Source organism: Gopherus evgoodei, chromosome 11 (genome assembly GCF_007399415.2).
Source record: "Gopherus evgoodei ecotype Sinaloan lineage chromosome 11, rGopEvg1_v1.p, whole genome shotgun sequence".
Taxonomy (NCBI): Eukaryota; Metazoa; Chordata; order Testudines; family Testudinidae; genus Gopherus; species Gopherus evgoodei.
This window is the reverse complement of record NC_044332.1, coordinates 40,981,481-41,006,220: the sequence shown is the minus strand read 5'-3', so window position 1 is coordinate 41,006,220 and position 24,740 is coordinate 40,981,481. Positions and strand designations below refer to the sequence as shown.

Below are 24,740 nucleotides of genomic sequence, written 5' to 3'. Positions count from 1 at the left end.
CTCATGATTTTTGAGGGAGGTCTGACTTATGATTTTATTATGGATTGGGTTTGCAATACATAATATTACTGTATTATAATTCTTTGTGTTGCCATAGCACCTAAAAGCTCTCCTCACAGGCACGCTGTGCTAGCACTTAAGTGAATTAATTTTCTTTTGCATATGTGTCTCCTGATTATACAGTATAGAATATACACTGTGTAAAAAAATTATAGGCATAAATTTGGGATGACCTGCATCTCCAATGAGCAAGAGTTTGTGATCATGTGCAATTCATGCAAGTTTATTCATGAGTAAATTCATCCCAAACATATGCTAATAAAAACCTTATGCCACACTAAACTTTACCACAGCATTGCTCACTTTAATTACAACTGTTCCTCAAACTTTTGAAAGTTTAGTGCTCCTTCAGAAAAATAAAATTGCATCCTCCTTCAACCCTGCCATATGTTGTCAAAGGCCTACCCATATTTTAGAATTTCAACCAAATTAAACTAATTTAAAATATTTTCTTAAATGTTTATTCAAAGAATGATGTATATTTAATATTGGATGGTAAGAAATGTTTGAATAGATGTTATTTCATTATTTATAACTTAAACAAAATATTATTTATCAACTTTATAATAGTATTATTTAAGTGGCATATCATTGCTACTGTTAAGTGGCAACTTTAATTTCCTCCAAGAAAATATCTCACATCCATAAGCTCCACTGGGGCCTTCAGGTTTGGCCTCCCTTTAGTAGGACTCAGATATCCCACTGGGCTTTTGGGCCTGTCTCTTTCTCGACTGGGGAAAAAAAGTAAGTGAACATATCTCCCAAGTGCACCCACTGGTGGCACAAAAATGAGCACAGGTTGTGTAGATCTTCATCCTTTTCTATATGCTTTAAGCAGTGAAATAATTAACACTGGCATTTAAAGTATCATTGTCATCTGAGTTAGCATCCACTGAAATGATGGGGCAATTCATACCTCAAAACTATTGTTTCAGGCCCCCTCTGATATCTGGAAGGAAGAAAGAACATTGTGTCCCATCTGAGGGTTTCCTTGATTCTTCTCTGATGCTCTACCCCTCCCCTCATTTCTGAATCCTCCTCTGTAATGAAAAGCTCTAGTGCATACCACTCCTGTTGCTCAGAGCTTTCCCAAGCAGCACCAGTAGAGTAAAAATGATTTAATTCTTGACATACTCCCTGTTTCCATAGTACACCCAATAAAAACTGGAAAGGCACTGGTCAGTTTTCATTTGAGGTGGCTTGGGAAAGCGAGGAGACACAGAAGAAGACTGCAGAATTAGGAGGATAACTTTATATAGATTTACATTCTGTTCATGTTTGGAAGGGTATTTTCACAGCCCCAGAAGCTAGAAGTTTAATTTTTTGTTTTAAATTAAAGCTTAGATTTTTTCAGAAATTAATGGCACTTAAACAGGAGAACTGCCTGCTCGCTGCCAGTGAATGAGTAAGTGGAGTTTTCAAGTCCTGCTCATAGTAACTAAAAAAAGCCACCTTGGACCTCTGGCTGGAGCTACTGGAGCAGGCTAAGCAATCACACACTGCTACTGAGATGTTGGAGCAGAAGAAGCACATGGTGGCCAACTACATTGCACACAGCCTGGCCATGCATGAGTATAACCATGCATGGCAGCATGAGAAGAGCCAGCAGCAGGTGGCCATGTTCAAGTGGTTGCTGGCCATTATGGCTAACAGTACCCAGAGCAACATGGGCTGACACCTGCCCTGGAAGAGACGCATCCTCATCTTTCAGCCACTCCTCCTATATACCATGATCTGCAGCCCATGATCTCAGGGTGGGGTTTCAGCCAGAGTATGGAAGGAAGTATATCCTTTGTATCCACTGTTAGACTGTAAAATATTAAAAGCATCAGCACAAATGTGAAATAAATTATTGATTTGTTCAATCTCTTGTTTTATCTGATCTGTTAAAGAGGGGTACTTCCACTCCTACATAGCTTTATCTAGGTATCACCACCACACCAATTACTCAGTGACATAAGGGTCTCCTATTTTGGAAAGCAGTAAAGACTCACCCCCTGCCAGTCTCTAGGGGCACTTCTGGCAGGGTAGGGGCTAGGTGGAGAAGAAAGGATCAGGCCCAAGGAAGTGGACACTCCTTTACAATACAGTAGCAGTAATGTTCATTGGACAGGCGAGGTCATTAACAACACCCTACATGAAAATTCAGCAGATATTCCCTATCAAGCTTCAATTACACAGTTGTAATCATCTGGTCAGACTCAATCATTTCCCCTTTCCTCCATGTGTCCTTCCAAGTCCAGGAGGCCTGAACACAAGGCATCCCTTATTTCCCTAGCTCTCCTGCACCCACCCCCAGTTGGCACATATTCTGGCTGCTTTAATCTAGCTAGCTCAGATATTGATAGCAATGAAACTGCAGCAGCTTCAGAGGTGACTGTACAACCCTGCCTGGAACGCTTAGGAATTATTTGGGCAGCTAGGCCACACTGAAACCTGTGCTGCCACAGCTTAATTGATACCGGTACCCAAACTAGACAAATTAAAGCTAGCTTGGGTATGTCTACACATGCAGCACTCACACCCCGTGATTGCAGTGTTGTAGGCATATCCTTAAATATGTCTATACTGCACACTAAGCCTGGGCTCTGACTCAGGTTTGAGCCCAAGTCCCCCTTCCATCCACACACAAATCAGTCTCACTCAGATCAGCAGGCACTGAGGACCCAGGTCCTAGGATCCTGCTAGGAGGGTGAGTCAGAGACCCAGTCATTTTGCAGTGTGGAGGCAGGTCGAGCCACAGACCCAAGTCAGAAGGTCTGCATAGTGCAGTAGTGACACATTAGCACAGCCGTGAGACCCGGGTCCAGCAACTGGGCTTGGAAACATCAAGTACACAAGCAAGGGTCCCATAGACCCTGGTTTAGAGTGCAGTGCAGTGTAGACATACTCTAAATCTCTGTCTCCAAGTATATTTCTGTACTGTGTCTTTGTATATGTCTGTCCGTTTTTCTCTGTAGTGTTCTGAATCTATTTTGTGATTTTGGCTGCCTATGTTTGTCTTTGTAGTCTGTCTCTGAATCCTTGCAGTCTGCCTCAGTATATGCTTTTGCCACTTCAGCAGACTACCTCATTACAGCGAAAGGTATAAAACTAAGGCTGATTGTTACAAAATATAAAATCAGGGGCTATGAATCAGAAGTGAAAACGGGGAGAGAGAAAGCACCAAAATCCAGAGGAGTTCAGTGCAATCTATCTGAAAAAGGAGAGACTGAGACAGAAAAACCCTGCGTTCACCAATAGTCAAAATGTGAGGGATTGGGAAAAAAGTGTTTCCTCAAAATCTTAAACATGAGACTTTTCATCAAAAAGAGAGGCAGAAAAGCTGGGGGAAGGAGAGAGCCAGTGGTGGCACCCTACTAGCCCAGAAAGGGACCCAAAGGAAAGAGGGATAATAACCCATTCCCCAAACACAATGCTAAACCCCTAGGTGGGGCAAACGGTAACTCAGCCTGTCAGTCACCAGAGGAGTCCGTCTTGGACGAGCTGTGTTTGCCTTGCCACGCTCATGACTTGCTGAACTGCTGAGAGCCACACATCCAGCGGGGGAGGGAAGCGGGGTGTGCCTCTCTCTGCCCCCGGCCCACTTCCTCTCCCCCTGGCGCTCCGGCCCGGCTGCGCTGCCCTGCGGAAGGGGTTTAGCGCCAGCGCCTGCCCCTCTGGCTGCGGAGTGCGTGCGGGACTCGGGACATGGAGGGCTACGGGCTCTTCCTCGTGCTGCTGGTCTCGGCGCTGCTGCTCGGCTTCCTCTCCGTGCTCTTCGCCCTCGTCTGGGTCTTTCATTACCGGGAGGGGCTCAGCTGGGACGGGGGCTCGGCGGAGTTCAACTGGCACCCGGTCCTCATCATCACCGGCTTCATCTTCATCCAGGGGATCGGTGCGTGAGGGGCGCCTGCCCAGCGGGGAGCGCCGGGGGGGGGGCCGGGCGGGGAAGCGCAGGGGGCTGGGAGGAGGGACAGGGAGTGCCTGGGGCTGTGGGGAGCGGAGCATGGGGCTGGTGGGACGGTGCGGACCTGCTGGGACAAGCCAGCGAATAGACTCGTGTTGACGTTGTTATTGTTGACGGTATCCAGCTAGAGAGTCTAGTTCTCTCGAGTGAGCGCCCAGCCCCCTCCCCCCCGCCAGGAGAAGGGACAACGGGGCTTTCGTCATTCGCTGGAGCTGCTGAGTGTGTTTTGCTCTAGGGCCGCTTATTTACCCTGGCCTGGCATTTCTTTGCGCCGCGAGTAACGCTGCGGTGTGTCCGCAGCAGGCAGGCAGAGTGCAGCATTTATGCAAGCGGTGGAACGAAATGTCAGGGCTGACGCGTTGTGTGCGCCTCTTCCTCATGCTGTGTTTGGGTCTCTGCAGCCCCTGAACAGGCAAATCAGAAAAGAGAAAGGAGGTTCTGCACCACTGAAACCATGCTAGGGAAGGTCTGCCTTAGCCAGAGCAAACGGCAGCATCCTAAACGCCGTTTAGAAAGTAATCAGTCAGCCTGGCTTTAGTGCAAATCGCCCCATCAGGCTTTCACTTCTTGTTTTATTTAATTTTAACGCGGCAACGTAGCTATTGTGAAATGACCAGGGCGGGGAGGGAGCTATTTTCAATAACTCTATTTTTGGTTGCGTAGTCTTCAAACTTTCACTGACTTTCATGCGCTTCCTGTTAAACAACTGCACCGAAATTAGTCCCTGGCATCTTTGTTCTAAATGCAGAGGTTGCTCAAAATGGGCTAATAGTTACTTTCCATTTTGGACTGTGACTTAAATTTTATTACTTCGAATGTTTGCTAGCTCCCCAGAAACACCGAATGACGACAGAATATAGTGCACAATTGTATCTTTATGTAATAAGGGGGAGAAGAGGAAAACTTTCGATTCTTTTATTAGGCTTTAAACAATAGAGAAAATGGTAGGAAAGCTCTGGATGAGTGGAATAACAGTGACATTACTCTATTATGTCTATGGTTTGGTCCAAATTGAGACTAAAAAGTGCAAAAATAAAGGCATTAGACTGTATCAGAAAATGTTAAGTGTTGAGTGGAAATAAAAGGGATAGAATGATAGAGGAAATAGACACAGAAGAATAATAAAAAGGTTCCAATAATCTGCTCCTACTGCAATCTGGCATAATTCTTGTTGGCTTCAATAGGAGCAGAATCAAGTCCTACATTAACAGTGTCCAGGTGCAGTGCAGGAAAAAAAAAGTAAAATACCAGATTATTTTACCACTTTTTTCTTTTTGTTCAGCTTTTAAAATTTTTTGGGGGAGGGCAGGGAATCATTTCTAGTCCTTTTGTTTTGAAGAAAAATCAATATAAATGTAATTCAGGGTTTGGTTTTTTTTCTTCACTTTTTGCAGTAGTGGTTAATTTAGAAGGTGATTTTTGACCACTTTAAATACCAAAATTTTTGTTTGGTTCACTGCTGAATGATGCTCCAGATTCATCCAGTAAGCTCACTAGTCCAAAACATCTCGATATTTCATAGGAAATTGCTGCAAGCACATTCCTGCAGCAGTAAAGTCAGGCTGCATCTACACTAGGGGGTATCTATGTCAGGTATGCCCCCTAGTGTAGACACAACCTATGCAGATGGAAGATGTTTTTCTTTCAGAGTGTCAATACCACCTACTCAAACCACTTTATCTACATTGATGGAAGCACTCTGCAGTGGGGGTTATTAGCCCTGACCAATGCAGATATGCTGATGTAACTTTTCAATGTAGACAGAGCCTCAGATTTAAAATCAAAACATAAGGGTGGGGGTGGCCTTTAAGTTTTGGTTGGGACAGGGAGTAAAACTCATATTGACTTCAGTAGAAGATGGATCAGACCTATGACAAGGTCCTAGACCCTCATCCCCTGAGGCAGGAACCACCAAGGACTCTGTTACTAGGCCCTTAATCAGTCTGCATCAAACTAATAGTTTTTATTTACAAGCAGGGGAATTTATTTTTGCAGAAATTAGACAAGTTTCTCTCTATAGACCTTTTCCCCACCACCCTGAGATTTGGTATGCCCTTCTGCTGTGATCAAAGGTTTTGTTTAAAGCAATATTTGCACAGGGGATTTTTTAAAAAAGTAAATAAAAGGTCATCACAGCTCAAAAGAAATAAATGTAAAAAGAAGTCATTGGTAAAAGAATTATCTGTAATATTAAACTCTGAGTACAGTTAATATTGTCAAATAACAGGAAAAGCAAATGTGGAAAATGAAAATAAGTTTGTGCAAGAAGTTGGGATTAATACAAGATTAAGAACATAAACAACAAATTATGGACCTGATCTAAAATTCACTGAAGTCAATTGAAAGACTGCCATTGACTTCAAAGGGATTTGTAATTGGATCAGGCCTTAAAATAGGGCACCCTTTTGTTCACATACTGTGAAAAGAGGTAAAATTTCAAAGTAATTAATATTGTATTAGAATGGAATCTCAAATTAAACTTAACTGTGGGATATGAATGGGTAACCAGATCATCACAAACTGAGAATAAAATGAGCACATGTGGTTATTTAAGGGTGGGATGGAAGGAAGCAGAGGGGGTGGAAAGTTCTGGAAAAGCAGAAGTCTGAGGTATGAAAAAGAAGCATGGACAGTGGTTGAGAAGTAGACTTGTAAAATGACTGAGAAAAGGTAAATTCAGTGCAGGGGAAAAAGGGAGAAAGCTGGTTGTTTTTCTGTTGTTTGTAAGCGACAAAAGAATAAGCATAAATGGAGAACAGACATAGTAAATGAGCTGGTGAAAGAAAAAGGTGCATGGGCCACTACACAGAGGTAAAAAATATTTATTGCACGACACCAGCTCTACCACCAAGGTGAGTTTTGACACAACAACGTGTACAAAGATGGGCAGTTTCAGAAATCAGCATGCATATTTAATATAGCTAAATTAAATATTAATTTTCTTAATGAATAAAGTAATTTCATAGCAGTTTTTAGAAATACTTGTCACTGTTTCAGTATCTTTTTGATGGAGGATTGTGCAGGATTGGAGAATGCCTCAAAGTGGTATTTTTTTATGTCCACCTTGAACTGCCCCCTAGTTATCACAGTGATGAGCATGGTGCCAGTATATGAACATAAACAGGAAATAATTTAAGTTCCTCCACTCATGGAAGTGGAAAGGATGGTGAGCCCTTAATCATCTGAGTTTTAAGGGCAACATTTTCACTGGAATTCCTTAGTTTCACAAAACTTTGAATACATCTGTGCTGCACCTGCAAAATTCCCATTTGTCACTGTAAAATGGATAATAGAAGCAAATAATTCAAGTTCAATTACAGTTATGGAAGCCATAACAACTGGGCCTCAAACATGGTCTGAACTCCTATTGCACTCCCATGAAGAGAGACAAATAAACAACTATTGTGGAACCCAAACTTTTTCCTGAAGTTGCCTTTACAAGAAGAAATACTACAGTAAATTAGGATGATGCCAAAATGGGTGACCAAGGAACTTTAGCATGTCTGAATAGTTGCTAAGTTCTTGGACACATAAATATCCATTCCCACAATTTATCCAAAACCCAGTGGAATTTTTGCCCTTATAATTCAATTCTGAAAGTTTCATAAAAAGATGATAGAAAATGCATTACATCTTCCTCAATCTATTTGTGCCAACCAAGTTTCTAAACAAATTTAAATGTAACTTTCTTATTTATGAAGGAATCTCAGGAAGATGTAGAAAGGTATGCAAGCCAGTGTTCATCAATGGGGACGATGGAATAAATCTTCCCAGTTTATTTAGAGTGTCAGCTCTGTGACATATTACAAGTCCTATCTTAAGTTGGGCATCTATAAACTTTAAAAGTTTAATGGTAAATGAAATTATTTTTATTAATTGAAAAAGCATCTTATGCTTAGGTTAGCATTTAGTAGGAAAGTTATGAACTAATTTACCAACAGAGAATTGAGGAACTGAGGTACATTCCAAAATATTTTAAGAAGGGCTGAAAATGAGGGAATGTGATGGATATAGGATTGTTGATAAAGCTATTAGTTATTTTTATCAAGAGATAATTCTTGCTGAGTGTGTACCTCATGCTAGAACTAAAAGAAGAGGTTGCACCAATTTGATCTTGTACAGCCAGGAACATTCAGATAGGATTTTCCATATGATGAAGTATGGCTTAAAAACTGCTCACAAGAATTACAGTTACTTTATCCAGAATACTTGGATACACTTAGTTGGTCCTGAAGTTACGAAGGTGGTCTTTGATACAGAATAAAGGGAAACCTACCCTATAAAATTTAAGACTATGTGGAAAGAAAGTAATGTCTCTTGAGGCCAGAGCAATACCTGCGGCCACATACTCCTTGCTTCCCTTGAAACACCTGGGTCATCATCGTCAGTACTGGGCAAATTAGTTGCAACAATAGTTAAGAATAAAATTGTCAGACACATAGAAAAACATAAACTGTTGAGCAATAGTCAACATGGTTTCTGTAAAGGGAAATCATGTCTTACTAATCTATTAGAGTTCTTTGAAGGGGTAAACAAACATGTGGATAAGGGGGATCCAGTGGACGTAGTATACTAAGATTTCCAGAAAGCCTTTGACAAGGTCCCTCACCAAAGGCTCTTACGTAAATTAAGCTGTCATAGGATAAAAGGGAAGGTCCTTTCATGGACTGAGAACTGGTTAAAAGACAGGGAACAAAGGGTAGGAATTAATAGTAAATTCTCAGAATGGAGAGGGGTAATTAGTGGTGTTCCCCAAGGGTCAGTCCTAGGATCACTCCTATTCAATTTATTCATAAATGATCTGGAGAAAGGGGTAAAGAGTGAGGTGGCAAAGTTTGCAGATGATACTAAACTGCTCAAGATAGTTCAGACCAAACCAGACTGTGAAGAACTTCAAAAAGATCTCACAAAACTAAGTGATTGAGCAAGAAAATGGCAAATGAAATTTAATGTGGATAAATGTAAAGTAATGCACATTGGAAAAAATAACCCCAGCTCTACATACAATATGATGGGGGCTAATTTAGCTACAACAAGTCAGGAAAAAGATCTTGGAGTCATCGTGGACAGTTCTCTGAAGATGTCCACGCAGTGTGCAGAGGCGGTCAAAAAAGCAAACAGGATGTTAGGAATCATTAAAAAGGGGATAGAGAATAAGACTGAATATATTATTGCCCTTATATAAATCCATGGTACGCCCACATCTCGAATACTGTGTGGTCTCCTCACCTCAAAAAAGATATTCTAGCACTAGAAAAGGTTCAGAAAAGGGCAACTAAAATGATTAGGGGTTTGGAGAGGGTCCCATATGAGGAAAGATTAAAGAGGTTAGGACTCTTCATCTTGGAAAAGAGGAGATTAAGGGGAGATATGATAGAGGTATATAAAATCATGAGTGATGTTGAGAAAGTGGATAAGGAAAAGTTATTTACTTATTCCCATAATACAAGAACTAGGGGTCACCAAATGAAATTAATAGGCAGCAGGTTTAAAACAAATAAAAGGAAGTTCTTCTTCACGCAGCGCACAGTCAACTTGTGGAACTCCTTACCTGAGGAGGTTGTGAAGGCTAGGACTATAACAGTGTTTAAAAGAGAACTGGATAAATTCATGGTGGTTATGTCCATAAATGGCTATTAGCCAGGATGGGTATGGTGTCCCTAGCCTTTGTTTGTCAGAGGATGGAGATGGATGGCAGGAGAGAGATCACTTGATCATTGCGTGTTAGGTTCATTTCCTCTGGGGCACCTGGCATTGGCCACTGTCAGTAGACAGATACTGGGCTAGATGGATCTTTGGTCTGACCCGGTACGACCGTTCTTATGTTTTTATGCCAACCTAGACCCACTGTTGCTGCCAGAGAGAAGCTACATGCTTTAAGTTATGACCTATGATCACCTAGTTCCAGTTAACGGAATAATAATTTGGTGACTAGTTTCAGCCAATATGAAATGGATTTTTTTCTGAAAAAAGTCAAACAGTTGGTTTTCATCATTTTGAAATAAAATGTTTGGACTTTTCATTTCAAAATGTAATTATAGTTATTGGGGTTAAAAAGTGAAAAACATCAGGAACCAAACAATAAAACCATTGTGGATCGAAAAACACCCCAAAAACTAAATGAAGTCTCTCCTCCCCCAACAAAGTTGTTTTGTTTTGATTTTTTTTTTTCATTGTTTTGGGTGTTTTGTATCTGAAACAATTTTTTTTGGTTTTGGTTTGAATTTTCATTTTGTCAAGAAACCAAAAATTAATTCATTTTGGTTTGAAACTAACCAATTTTTTTCTGGTTTGTCTCCCAAGCCAAAAAATCAATTATTCCTTCAGTTCCACATGCGAGTTAAAGATCATAAGAAATGTAAACTCTTTAGGCTGTTTATCATTTAGTGCACGGGGATGTCTCAAAGCTCCTGTCCTCTGAGTGTGTGAATAAATATTGTGTTGATAGGTAACACCTTTAATAGTCACCTATCCTAAATAAAATCCAGCTAACCTTAAATTAGCCAATAACTCTTCAGAGTTAAGGAATAATATTCTGGAACTGGCTTAAGACTTCGTAACTCTAAGTCATTTTTAATTTGAGATAAAAAATTTTCAAATGTAATGGGAAATCTATATTTCTCAATGTTTTAAATATTATTTATTAGTTTGTAAAATATAAAGGACCACATTCTGCCCTCAGATACCCATTAATAATAGAAGTTGCATTTGGGTATCAGAGGGCAAAATTATGCCCACATTTTTTTCAAAAAACTTTGGGAATAATTGCATGAAAATCTTCAAGAAGTTTACGATTATGCTACTTAGCTTCATTCATGGTAGGACAAGGCAAGGCATTTTCCTTCTTGTTAGACAGTAATCATGAGACTGACATGCTGAACTGTAGCAATCTTTGCTATGTCATGTGGTTTGACTCCTGCCAAGCTGTCTTTAAAATGAGGCTGCAACCTTTTTTGAGTTTGAATATTGCATGCTTTACTTGTATCCCATTCTTGAACAAAACCCCATAAAATATCTAAATGCTGTATGCACAGTTATATTAACAGGATTTTTTCATTCCTGTTATGTTTCCCATAGGATGTAGAAATTTACATTGATCTGAGACCTGGTCATATTCAAGGCCATTCCATTTGTGAACAGTTCTCTTTGTGAATTCTGTAGTGAAATTCTGTCATTTCTGGCATGCATTGTACCCAAATAAAAATCCAAATGCATAAAAGCAATTTGCCATTCATTATTATTCATCCAAACACACACAATACATATTTCCTTTCAGGATTCCTATCATATATAATTTCATTAATAATGCTAAGATATAGCACAGTAGTGAACTGAAAGCATGAGTGCTGTTTCTTTTGCTAAGTAGTGATTTTATCCTTATATTACTGGGGAAAAGTAAAGAAATATACTCACCCCCATTCCCTGTGGTGTACATAATAATGCATTCATGCTCCCTCAGAATGGGAACATTTCATATAGCTAGGAATATTCTCATTCTTTTGTTTTCAGCATAGCTAACTCCATATTCTTAGCTTGAGCCTAACACATCTGAATGCCAGGCTGCAGCCAGAAAAATTAATTTAGGATTATATCAGTTAGCTCATTGTTAAGAAACTGTTGCTTTGTTAATTGTGAAGGAATTGTCTCCTCCAACCATTAAATGATTTTTGGATTTTTTACATTAAAGTGATAAATTTCTGCCTCTCTTCATTCAATTGCTTTTCTTCCCTTCATTGATATTTCCTTGTAAGGGAGGGACCCATGCTTATAATCTGGCTTTTTCTTACTGGTGAGCAGTTAAGATAATGCTATTTCATCTGCATTCCAGAGTCAGATGCAGCCTCTCCTTTCTGTAAATAATATAGTTTAAGGACCAACAGCTGTGTAAAAGGGGTCAGTGCCAAAAAAGACATGACTTGTGTACCTACAGTGAATTCTGAATTAGTAATAACAATTGCACAGCGATTCATTCCACAAATTTTCTCAGGAAGGGCGTGTGGTAACTAAAAAATCAGTACCTGATAGGAGAGCAATGCTTTCAGACTTAGATAAAATGTACAATTTGCTAGCATTCTTTTGCAATATGCATATACTAAAAACTATATTGATACAAGATTAAGTTTTGCTGGACCCCTTAGGTTTTAAGGGCCAGATTTTGATTCCCTAACTCTCACTGAGTAGCATCTTACTCGATACATAGTCTCATTGGGGCAACGGAGCTACTTGTGGAGTAAGGCACTATTTAAAGGGAGTAAAGGCATCTAAATAAATTTTTCCAGTATATGATCCCATGAATAAATGAATTAGGCCCCAATCCTGCAATTTTATCAGCAAAAGAGGACCAATGTGCCCCATAGGATCCCATACAGATCAGGCTTCAGGAGTAGGGCCTAACACTTGTTTGCTGTTAGTTTTTAACCTGCTTGGCAAAACTTCTACGAGAAAGTTATAAGAAAGTTTCTCCCTAGAGGTTATACTTTGGCCTGAATTGTATGTTGGGAACTAATGAACACTATGAAGTGGGAGGGAAAAAATCTGACTCCTCTAAAGTTTTTCCTGTTCTGTAGTTTACATTTGAATGATTTGAATTATGCATGATTATCAAAATCTTTATAGAAAAGAGATTTACTATTAAATCTTTCTTTTATTCCCTCCTCAGCCATTATTGTGTACAGATTGCCCTGGACCTGGAAATGCAGCAAACTCCTGATTAAATTCATCCATGCTGGGTTAAATACCATAGCAATGATTCTTGCAATTGTTTCTCTGGTAGCTGTTTTTGATTTCCACAATGCCAAGAACATTCCCAACATGTACAGTCTGCACAGCTGGATTGGACTGACTGCTGTTATATTTTATACTCTGCAGGTCAGAATTTAACGACTGTATTTATAAATAAGATATAAAATGGAAGAATGTGATCTATAATTAATTAAAGTACAGTAAAGCCTCACTAATTTACATTAACTACCGGGAGACCTATTTTGATTTACTGAATTTAGCAAATGTGCAAATAAAACACACAAACAATTAAAAAATATTAAGGATCCTGTAACTTGTTCATCTTACTTTGATGTAAAAATAGTAGTATCACCACAATAGCATGGGCAACGGTGGAAGTGGCGCGGACTAGTCGTCCTGAGTATGTACTCAAAGGATTCAGGTGGGTTTGTGCTCAGGGAAGCTAGCCTGTGCTATCATGGCTGCACTACTATTTTTAGTGTATTAGCTCAGATAAGAGCTAGCACGAGTATGTGTACATGACCTGGGAATCACATCCCTTGCTTATTGTGTAGACGTACCCTACAAGTTTAATATGTGTCATTTTCTTTACGTTCAGTTTAGTGATTCTGCATTTTGAGCTGAAGCCCGTACAATAAAAAGAGGCCTTGGTTACCTAGTGTCAAGAGGAAACACAGAAAATACCCACTCCTGAGCTTTGTCCCTCACTCCCCAGGCTGGCAAGAGCAGGGAATTCCATGGAGTCAGTGTGTTCTGATACTACAAAGGGGGAGCATTTTGCATTCCTGTTCAGCATACTGTCTATTCCTGACTAAAGGAGCAACTGGCTTATGAGGGGCTGTGTCCTGCGTCGGTTGGCCCACCGAGCTGCTAGGGGGTGGTGGGTAGCTACTGTCCCACTGGCCAGCCTGCGTCAGGCCGTCTGTCACTACGGAATTAGCAGAGGGAGGGACGCCAGCAAGACTCTATAGCGTGCCCCTCAGGCAGGGGAGCACCGGCAAGAATCTATAGCGCTATCGGGATTTTGCTACCCGAGGCGGGTAGGCCAGGGAAGGGGAATGCAGGCCCACCCAAGTCCACTGCATTCCAGCCCAGGGCCCTGACAATGGCAGGGTGAGGGTCCCGCCACCAGGTCAGCAGGGGTCCCTCTGCAACACACTGACCAAATAGACTCACCGCACTGTGCAGTTCTGTCCCTGGGCTTCTTCCTACCCAGTCCCTTGAGCGAGTCCCTCCAGCCTTTCCAGCTCATCCGGGTATTCCGCTGCTGGCAACTCCAACTCCCCCTCCGCCTCAGGCTCCTTCAGGTACTTGGCGGGGGGCAGCTCCAGCTCCAGCTCCACCTCAGGCTCCTCCATTTCGTCCGGGTACTCGGTGGTGGGCAGCCCTGGTAGCCCCTGTCCTTCCTCCAGGTCAGGTTTCTCCTGGTCCAGGGCCTGAAGAGAGCAGCCAGCGGTCCGCATGTGCTTCCCTCCCTGGTGCTGCCCTGACTGGGCTAAGGGCCCCACCCTTTGTACTTTCTGTTCCATTCCTCCCCTTCCAGGGGGTGGAATAAGCTTGGTTTGGCCCTGCCCCCTCAGGCTGAGAGAGTGGCTCTTTACCCTTAGGTTCGGAGGGAAGCCACCCTGGGCTCCCTACAGGGGCCTATTGAAATATAAAAAGTATTACTCTCATTAATAGACATTCCACCATTCCCACCGTTCGACATTTCTCTAGTGAAGCAGTAGTGCCTAAAGAAAAAAGGTTTAATGTGATAAAATAAGTTTTTACAAATTAATAGTCTGAATAATTATATTTCAGTAGAATTCCTGAGGCTATGCTCATATACAATACTGTAGCTAGAATATACCCTGTTCCTATGGATATGGTACTCTAACCTGCCCTATTTGGACAAAATGTATTTGAATACAGTGAAATAAAAGGTAATCTATCTAGGAACAGAAAAGAATGCAGGCCATCCCTATAGAATGGGGGCACTATCCTGGAAAACAAGGACTCTGAAAAGGACCTAGGGATCTTAATGGATAAGTAACTCAACATGACCTCCTAATGCTGGCCGCCGCTTCCAGCAGCTCCCATTGGCCTGAAGCAGCAAACCACAGCCACTGGGAGCCACAATTGGCCGAACCTGCAGATGTGGCAGGTAAACAAACTGGCCCGGCCCGCCAGAGGCTTTCCCTGCACAAGCGGCAGAACAATTTTGGGAACCACTGATGTAGAGATATGTCTATACTACCCGCCGGATCGGTGGGCAGCGATCAATCCAGCAGAGGTTGATTTATCGCATCTAGTCTAGATGCAATAAATCGACCCCAGAGCGCTCTCCCGTCGACTCCTGTACTCCACCGCCGTGAGAGGCGCAGGCAGAGTCAACAGGGGAGCGAGAGCAGTCAACTTATCGCAGTAAGTAGATCTAAGTATGTCGACTGCAGCTATATTATTCACATAGCTGAAGTTGCGTAACTTAGATCAATTCCCACTCCCACAGTGTAGACCAGGGCTAGTAGAGAAAGGCACAACAAGAGCCAATGGCTGGTAGATAAAGCAGGACAAAGTTAAATTAGAAATAAGATGCACGTTTTCAACAGTGAGTGGGATTAACCACTGGAACAAACTACAGAGTGAAATGGTGGATTTGCCATCTCTTGATGTCTTCACATCAAGACTGGATGCCTTTCTGGAAGATATGCTTTAGTCAGACTTAAATTACTTGGCTCAATACAGGGGTATCCAGGTGAAATTCTATGGCCTGTCCTATACAGGTCAGACTAGTTGGTCCCCTGGTCCACACCACTTCCAGCAGCTCCTATTGGCCTGGAGTAGCGAACCGCAGCCACCGGGAGCCGTGATCGGCCAGACCTGTGGACACGGCAGGTAAACAAACCGGCCTGGCCCGCCAGGGGCTTTCCCTGCACCAGTCGCATCCCAAGTTTGGGAAACACTTCTATAGGGCAACATACTTAAAAATATATTCCTAGTCCAATTAGGTTCAGATCTTAGACACTTTAAAAATGAACCTTTTATCATGGTTTCAATCTTTATTTAAAAGTACAGGATTTCTTTCACGGTTTTAATGCTGAATCTGTATTCTGTGTTTAGCTTGTCTTAGGTTTTGCTGTCTTTCTGCTGCCCTTCGCTCCAGTTTCTCTTCGAGCATCTCTCATGCCAATACATATTTATTCTGGCCTCCTCATCTTTGCAACAGTGATTGCAACAGCTCTCATGGGATTCACAGAGAAACTTATTTTTGCTCTGTAAGTACTATATTTCATAATTTCACTCTTCCACTTGTTTGCTCATTAAATTCAACCATTGAAAACTATCAACAATGTATTCTAGTATTGATCCATTGTTTATTTTTAACAACATGAATAGTAGTCTTTTTTTTAGGCAACTTTAAGATGATTGTCCTTAAAAAACAGTTCTATTTATTTTTTCCCTCAAAGGAAAACTCCTGCACCTGCATATAGCACATCTCCACCAGAGGCGATTTTTGTCAACACTCTTGGTCTTTTGATTGTTATCTTTGGGGCTCTTATTTTGTGGATGGCAACAAGACCCCACTGGAAACGCCCACCAGAACAGAATTCTAAAATTCAGCAACCAAATGGAGGGACACCTGAAGGTACAGAAGAGGAATCCACTATGACAGATTGCAGCAATACAGATAAATCTGATGTGGAGTTCAATAGTGAAGCAGCAGCCAGAAAACGAAACCTCAAACTTGATGAGGTAGGGCAACGGTCTACCATGTAAAGGGAGTACACAAAATTGATGCAGTTTTACATTATAAAAAAATGCTATTCCTATCCAGCTATTGATTACATTTGGTATGTAAATAGGGAATTTCTATCAGGCTTGCTTAATGCAGTTCAGTTTTTCTGCACAACTAGTATGAGCTGAAAAGGTCTTTAAAATTCAGTAAGATCCATATTTGTCATGATATTCCTTATCGTACCTCTGTTTAAAAGAATTGAGGACTGGGGTGAAAAAACATGTTGAGATTTGCGCCTTTTAAAAAAAAGGTCGTATGTCTGGAATAAGGACAGAGTTTTAAAAAGCATCTAATCGGAAAATAATTTTTACATCACATCTTAATGTATTGGTTGTTTCTATGCAGTTCACTAGTTTCTTTAGCAAGTTGTTATGACTGGGACAAAATGCTGCCCTGAGTTATGCTGTGAATGGGCATGAAGGAGAGTTGTATATGCACAGCAGAGTGCAGAATTTATCCATTAGCACACGCCTATGCTGTTTTATAATATTGTTCCACTTTTGTAAGGGCCTGGTTCTCAAGCTTATGAGCATTCTCAATTCCCACTGAAGTCCATGAGAACTGAGGTCACTCCGGAATTTTCAGAATCACACCATTCAAAATTTTTGGGCAAAACTATTTAATTAGGAAAGAAATTAAACAGAATTTTTGTTGAAATTTTCACTAAAATTTCATGTTTTTGACCAGCTTTTTCCATTTATTTTTTTAATAAGAGTTCATCAACATCTTGAATAGGTTTTAAACCGGCTCTAGGACATGTATAGATTTATAGCCAGCATTCACCCTTATATACACATGTGATTGCTACTGAAATCCATGTAAGCTACAAGTAAACATCTAACAGCAGCATTTGACCTATCTTGAAATATATGCAGCTTTTACATTCACTTTATTAACACAATTACAAAAACTATGTATTGAGTCATCACATCCTTTCCCTTGGCCTCTGGAACCAGTACAGTATTGTTCTTTATGGTTGTATCTTACAAGCCAATATTCTGAAGCCTTTTTTTTCTCCATTTTAATCTGGAACAGTAAGATGAGGAAAGCAGTGTCTAATGGTTTAGGCACAAGTAGAAGTCAGGACATATAGTCTATGTCTACACTTCAATTAGAAATCAGTGGTTAGTCTGTGCCAGCTGATTTGGGCTTATGGGGCTTGGGGTAAGGGGCTGTTTAACTGCGGTGTAGACAGCTGTCATGGGCTAGCGGCAGGTTTTTAATTACAGTGTAGACATACACATGGATTCTGTTCCCACCTCTGCCACTGGCTCACTCCAATCTTATAACCTCTGTCTTACTTTCTTCATTTGTAAATTGAAGATTTACGTAATGCTTAACTTAGGCAATTAATTTAACATTTGTAAAAGTGCTTTGCACTTCTATAGCTTCCTTTGACAAATCAGTATTAATGCATTACTTTTATCTAAAAATCTCTCTCAGATATAATAAATAGACATTGCTTTTACTTACTTACATAATTCTAGAAGAATGGAAAACTACTCTAATAGAAAAATAATTATAGTGGATGGCTTTATGTGATTTCAAGTGTCCAAAGTGATTAGCCTTTCTCTTGCAATCTGCTTGTAAGGGTTGCCAAATTTACTTTTGTAATACCAGTGTCTAGACCTAAAATCATTTTGACAAATGGCATAACTATTTCATGTTTACCACTATTCATGTTGCAAAGAGCTCTGGACTAGAGCTTTGGGCACTATACCACTTTCCATTCCTTCTGAAGACTATTTTCATTTTGATTTATATATCAGCTTCTCACATATATTTAAACACATTAGGATCCCACAAATATTTTAATCTTTCTAGCTCAAAGTGATGTATTGATGTACATAGTTTTGATTACTTATTGTTATTTTAGGACTCCTTTGAGATAATAAAGCACCTTGGGTCACAAGCTTGGGTTTGTAATAACATTGAATCATTTGAGTACAATACAAGAAAAGCTAGTATATTAATTCTTAGGAAAATTTCTCTACAGTTCTGTTTTGGTAAACAAGGTTATATCCTAGGTTTCTGTATAACTTACATATATGTCTGACAGAGCTGTGTGCTTGATCTTAATTGCTTAGAAAAAGATTTCTACACACATTGTTTAAAAAAAACACCCCATATTATTGACATCTGCCGTTTCCTCTTAGAAAACATGTGTCTTTAGGAGATCAAAAACTTCTACACATTTTAATGTAGAATTGAGATATGAGAATGGAAAATACTTTCTTCCCATTGCCTGATCAGACCTCCAGTACCACTCTTTGTAAAAGAGAGGACTGTTGCTTCCGTCTTTTTAAAGTGTACCCTAGGTGTGTCTATATTTCCCAAGACAATCTGGATTCACTAAGAATCCCTCTGTAGTCTGAGTCTAAAATCAAGAAGGCACTCTGCATTCATGGTATTGTTTGTTAAGATGAGAGGAAAAGTGAGGAAATTTAGAGCGCTTGTTAAAGTTCACTGTGACCAATTTATATGTCCTTGAAGTTACTGCATCCTAGTATGGCTATACAAGTTACGCATTAGAAAGGAAGGGTCGCCCTAATTTATACAATGTGATAAATTGCACCATGTTTGATCAGATTATGAAAAAATCACAGGAAAAATCTACAGTGTTTTGAAAGGTCGACTTAGTGAGCACCTGATACCTGAATAAGGCCCTTAACAAAAACAAAACAACAAAGATGCTTTAGTGCTTATGAAAGGTGCCATCTTAACAACTCTGGAGGCTGGATTCCTCTGTTTATCTATAGAACAGGTACAGCACAGGAAGCAGTAGTTTTAAATGTCTACAAACTTGCCAACTATTGTGTCTCAACCATCTGTGGAGATATGTAATACATTTTTAATATCCATGTAATCCTTCATGTGCTGTTGAGACTGCACACAAAACACCCACATTTATTAGCAATATGGACACCTGTCCAGGAATTGGCCTGGAATAGACTAATTTCACATGGGACATAGTACAGTAACTATTTAATCACTTTTAACTTGGGCTATGGTGGAACCAGAAACTTATAGGTGAAAAGTTCTGCTGTTGCGTGCCTGGATGCTCTGCAAGGACGAGGCCCACACACACAGGTGAATTAATTGGCTTTAATGAAAGTTAAGTGACACACCCACAACGGGGACTCCACACGTTGCTGCCACTGGCTTGGGGAGTCCAACGTCCGAATAGCTCGGTCAGGTGCAAAGTCCAACGCGCAAGCTCCAGCCCATAGCAATTATAGCATCATTCTAATAGCATGCAAAGCAGCCTCTACATATGCAATGGGGGACTTTCCAACAGCAATGGCCGCCTCCCCTGGCCTCGGGCAGGGACTTTCTGCAGTTCCCCAAAACACCGGGGCTTCCCACACAGGGCAGTTCTAACCGGTTAGAAGAAGCAGCTGCTAGCAACTTCTGTCTGCTAATAACCTCTCCTTGAGAAAGCGCAGGCCCTAGCTAAACCGTAATAATGTCTTCCAGGGTCCCCTACATCTGCATTCTGTGAACAGTATAACTTGTTATACTAGTCACTATGCCTTTTATTTTCTATTTGCTACTTTTACTATCTAAGGCCTGATCTATACTACACGTTTAAACCAAATTTAGCAGCATTAAACCGATTTTAACCCTGCACCCGTCCACACAACGAAGCCCTTTATATCGATATAAAGGGCTCTTTAAACCAATTTCTGTACTCCTCCCCAACGAGGGGAGTATCACTCAAATCGGTATTGCAATGTCGGATTAGGGTTAGTGTGGCCGCAATTTGATGGTATTGGCCTCCGGGAGCTATCCCACAGTGCACCATTTTGACCGCTCTGGACAGCAATCTGGAGTCGGATGCACTGGCCAAGTAGACAGGAAAAGCCCCGCGAACATTTGAATTTCATTTCCTGTTCGCCCAGCGTGGAGAGATCATCAGGTAACAATGCAGTCTCCTGAGAATCAAAAAAGAGCTCCAGCATGGACTGGATCTAATCGCTGTATGGGGAGAGGATTCCGTGCTAACAGAACTCCATTCCAAAAGACAAAATGAAAAAACATTTGAAAAAATTTCCAAGGCCATGATGCAGAGAGGCCACACCAGGGACTCAGTACAGTGCCATGTGAAAGTTAAGGAGCTCAGACAAGCCTATCAGAAAACCAAAGAAGCAAACGGAAAGTCCTGGGCAGCGCCGAAAACATGCCACTTCTATGCTGAGCTGCATGCAATTCTAGGGGGGTCCGCCACCACTACCTCACCCCTGTCCGTGGATTCCAAGGTAGAGGTGGTAATCACAGCCATGGCTGAGGATTCTGTGGACGGGGAAGATGAGGAGGACAAGCTTATAGAAAGCACACAGCACTCCGTTCTCCCCAACAGCCAGGAGCTTTTTCTCACCCTGACGGAATTACCCTCCTAGCGCTCCCAAGCAACTATCCCAGACAATGAAGCCATGGAACGGACCTCTGGTGAGTGTACCTTGTAAATATAAGACATGGTTTAAAAGCAAGCGTTTTTTAATGATTAATTTGCCCTGAGGACTTGGGATGCATTCGCGGCCAGTACAGTTACTGGAAAAGTCTGTTAACATGTCTGGGGATGGAGCGGAAATCCTCTAGGGACATCTCCATGAAGCTCTCTTAGAGGTACTCCAAAAGCCTTTGCAGAAGGTTTCTGGGCAGCTCTGCTTTATACCATCCTCCATGGTAGGACACTTGACCACGTCATGCATGTAGCAAATAATCTGGTATCATTGCATGACAAAGCCTAGCTGCATATGGTCCCGGTGATTGCTGGCATTCAAGCAACATCCATTCTTTATCTTGCTGTGTTATCCTCAGGAGAGTGATATCGTTCATGGTAACCTGGTTGAAATTCAGGAATTTAAGTAATGGGACAGAGATGGCCATTCCTACTGAGCTGTTTGCCTGTGGCTTAAAAGAAATCCTTCCCTGCAGGTAGCCAAGTGGGGGAAAGGGGCGGGGCGATTGGCGCTGAGCTTTTCCACATTTGGCTAGCAGGGACCTGCTACCAGCCACGTGGTTGGGGGGGGGGGCAAAAGGGGATGTTTAGCAGTGATCTTCCATGATATCAGCCACGGGGTGGTTTCTGCTGCTGCACATTAACAGGAAAGCAACAGCGCTCAATGGGCTTTGCTTGCTATTTGGGAAAGGAGGGTGCTGGATAGATGAAGGCTGCAGAAGACGAAAGACAATGGCTTACCATGGCCACATGCAAGCCGAATTCTGCTGCCTGGACCTGTGTCTGTGATCTGTAACACCAAAGCCGCAGGCACTCAATATTAAGATGCAAAATGCGACTTGTAGTGAAAACACGTGTGCTATGTAAGGTGAATAGTGTTGTTCACCATGAAAGAGTATGACCGTTGTTCTCTAGAATGTATATTTTTAAATACTTCTTTCCCTTTTTTCCCTCCCTCATGCAGCTGCAAATTTTTCAAGCCTCCCTAGTTCGTCCTGAAGGCTATCTCAGATAAGGCGGCAGGAAAAAAAGACGCGAGAAGAAATGTTTTCACAAATCATGGAAGTGACCCGCAATGAAAGAGCTCATCTGAATGAGTGGAAGGACATGGTAGCAAAGTACAGGAAAGATGCCAGTGACTGTGAGGACAGGAAGGACCAACGTGAGGACAGGAGGGATGAACGTGAGGACAGGAGAGATGCTCGAGATGAGAGGTGGTGGCAGGAAGATCAGTGGTGGTGGGATGCAACTCTGGGGCTGCTGCGTGATCAAACTGACATGCTCCGGCATATGGTGGAGCTTCGGAATGGCAGCAGGATCACAGAGTGCCGCTGCAGCACCTGTATAACCACCTCCCCCTTCACCATGTTTGCCCTGAGGACTTGGGATGCATTCGCGGCCAGACAAGTAAGAACTCGTGGGGGCAGGCTCTGTGCACCCGCCCACTCCACCCCAGTAGACAGCCCAACCAAAAGGCTGTCATTATGATGAAGAAATTTTTTTAGTGGCCTTTTCCTTCCCTACTATTCTCCTCCCAAACCCCATCCGGGTTACCTTGTCAGTTCTCTCCCTCTTTTTATAATGAATTAATAAAGAATACATGATTTTTAAACGAGAGTGACTTTATTTCCTTAGAAAGCAAGCTGTGATCGAAGGGGCGGTGGGTGGGTGGCTTACAGGGAGTGAGTCAATCAAGGGAGGTGAGGGGTTCATCAAGGAGAAACAAACACAACAATCACACTGTACCCTGGCCAGTGATGAAACTGGTTTTCAAAGCTTCTCTAATGCGCACCGCTTCCTGGTGTGCTCTTCTAATCGCTCTGGTGTCTGGCTATGCGTAATCAGCAGCCAGGTGATTTGCCTCAGCCTCCGACCCCATCATAAAGGTCTCCCCCTTACTCTCACAGAGATTGTGGAGCACACAGCAAACAGCAATAACAATGGGGACATTGGTTTGGCTGAGGTCTGAGCGAGTCAGTAATGTGCGCCAGCGCGTCTTTAAATGGCCAAAGGCATATTCTATCACCATTCTGCACTTGCTCAGCCTGTAGTTCAACAGTGCCTGACTACTGTCCAGGCTGCCTGTGTATGGCTTCATGAGCCATGGCATCAAGGGTTAGTCTGGGTCCCCCAGGATAACTACAGGCATTTCAACATCCCCAACTGTTATTTTCTGGTCTGGGAAGTAATTCCCTTGCTGCAGCCATTTAAACAGAGTAGTGTTCCTGAAGACATGAGCGTCATGAACCCTTCCCGGCCATCCCACGTGGTTGTTAGTGAAACGTCCCTTGTGATCCAGCAGTGCTTGCAGCACCATGGAAAAGTACCCCTTGCGGTTTATGTAGTGGGTGCCCTGGTACTCTGGTGCCAAGATTGGGATATGGGTTCCATCTATTGCCCTACCACAGTTAGGGAATCCCATTGCAGCAAAGCCATCCACTATGACCTGCACATTTCCCAGAGTCACAACCTTTCATAGCAGCAGCTTAGTGATTGCTTTGGCTACTTGCATCACAGCAGCCTCCACAGTAGATTTGCCCACTCCAAATTGATTCCCAACTAACCGGTAGCTGTCTGGCATTGCAAACTTCCAGAGGGCTATTGCCACTCGCTTCCCAACTGTGAGGGCTGCTCTCATCTTGGTATTCTGGTGCTTCAGGGCAGGGGAAAGCAAGTCACAAAATTCCATGAAAGTGCCCTTACGTATGTGAAAGTTTCACAGCCACTGGGAATCGTCCCACAGCTGCAACACTGTGCGGTCCCACCAGTCTGTGCTTGTTTCCCGGGCCCAAAATCGGCGTTCAATGATTAGAACCTGCCCCATTAGTAGCAGGATCTCCAAAGCGCAGGGGTCTGCAGTTTGAGAGCATTCTGTGTCCATGTCCTCATCACTCGTCGCCGCTCTGCTGTAGCCGCCACCTCCTCACCTGGCTTTGCAGGTCCCGGTTCAGCATTGACTGCACGAGAATGTGCGAGATGTTTAAAACGTCCATGATTGCTGTCTTGAGCTCAGCAGGGTCCATGCTTGCCATGGAACGGCGTCTGCACAGTTCACCCAGGAAAAAAGGTGCAAAACGGTTGGCTGCTGCTGCTTTCATGGAGGGAGGGGTGAGGCTGTACCCAGAAGCACCATTGGCAATGTTTTTTGCCCCATCAGGCACTGTGATCTCAACTCAGCATTCCCAATGGGCGGGGGAGACTGTGGGAACTATGAGATAGCTATGGGATAGCCACCCACAGTGCAACGCTCAGGAAATCGACGCTAGCCTCGGTACATGGATGCACACCGCCGAATTAATGTGCTTAGTGTGGCCGCGTGCACTTGACTTTATACAAGCTGTTTTACAAAACCGGTTTATGTAAAATCGGAATAATCCCGCCGTATAGACGTACCCTAAGATTAACTTGAAATTAGTTGTAATTATACTGTTTAAAAGGGCAGTATCACTTTTTCCCCTTCCTATGAAATACATTACATAATCTCTCATTCTAAACTGATAATAAAATAACATTTCTATCCCAATTCAAAAATGCTTCTTTTAGTTCCTTCCTGGAAAAATATCTTTAAAATAAAGCTGCTTTAAGGACTGAAGAAAAAAATATTCACCGTTTAAATTAATTCCTAAAAGGCAGTGGAACTCTCACATCCTAATTTAAATTATTACATTGTATGTGGAGCAGGTTACTTACCTCTCATCATAGGGTATAATAGGGTATTTCTCAGAGCAGTTTGTCATGAAATATGCATCACA

The 24,740-nt window shown here is 42.1% G+C and overlaps 1 protein-coding gene across 4 annotated transcripts in view; it reads left to right on the top strand.

The window, feature by feature from the left end:
• Window positions 1-3,580: 3,580 nt before the first annotated feature.
• The window catches only part of LOC115659506 (cytochrome b reductase 1), a 58,306-nt gene continuing 37,146 nt past the window's right edge, over window positions 3,581-24,740 (top strand). The window contains exons 1-4 of one of the 4 annotated variants that reach the window (XM_030579724.1): window positions 3,581-3,937; window positions 12,669-12,877; window positions 15,851-16,005; window positions 16,198-16,483. In XM_030579724.1, the coding sequence (XP_030435584.1) occupies window positions 3,751-3,937; window positions 12,669-12,877; window positions 15,851-16,005; window positions 16,198-16,483 (837 nt within the window). In that variant the 5' untranslated portion in view covers window positions 3,581-3,750. Of the gene's footprint in view, window positions 3,938-12,668; window positions 12,878-15,850; window positions 16,006-16,197; window positions 18,442-24,740 lie in introns of those variants that run through there. The other 3 variants (XM_030579726.1, XM_030579728.1, XM_030579727.1) reach the window with 3 other exon arrangements.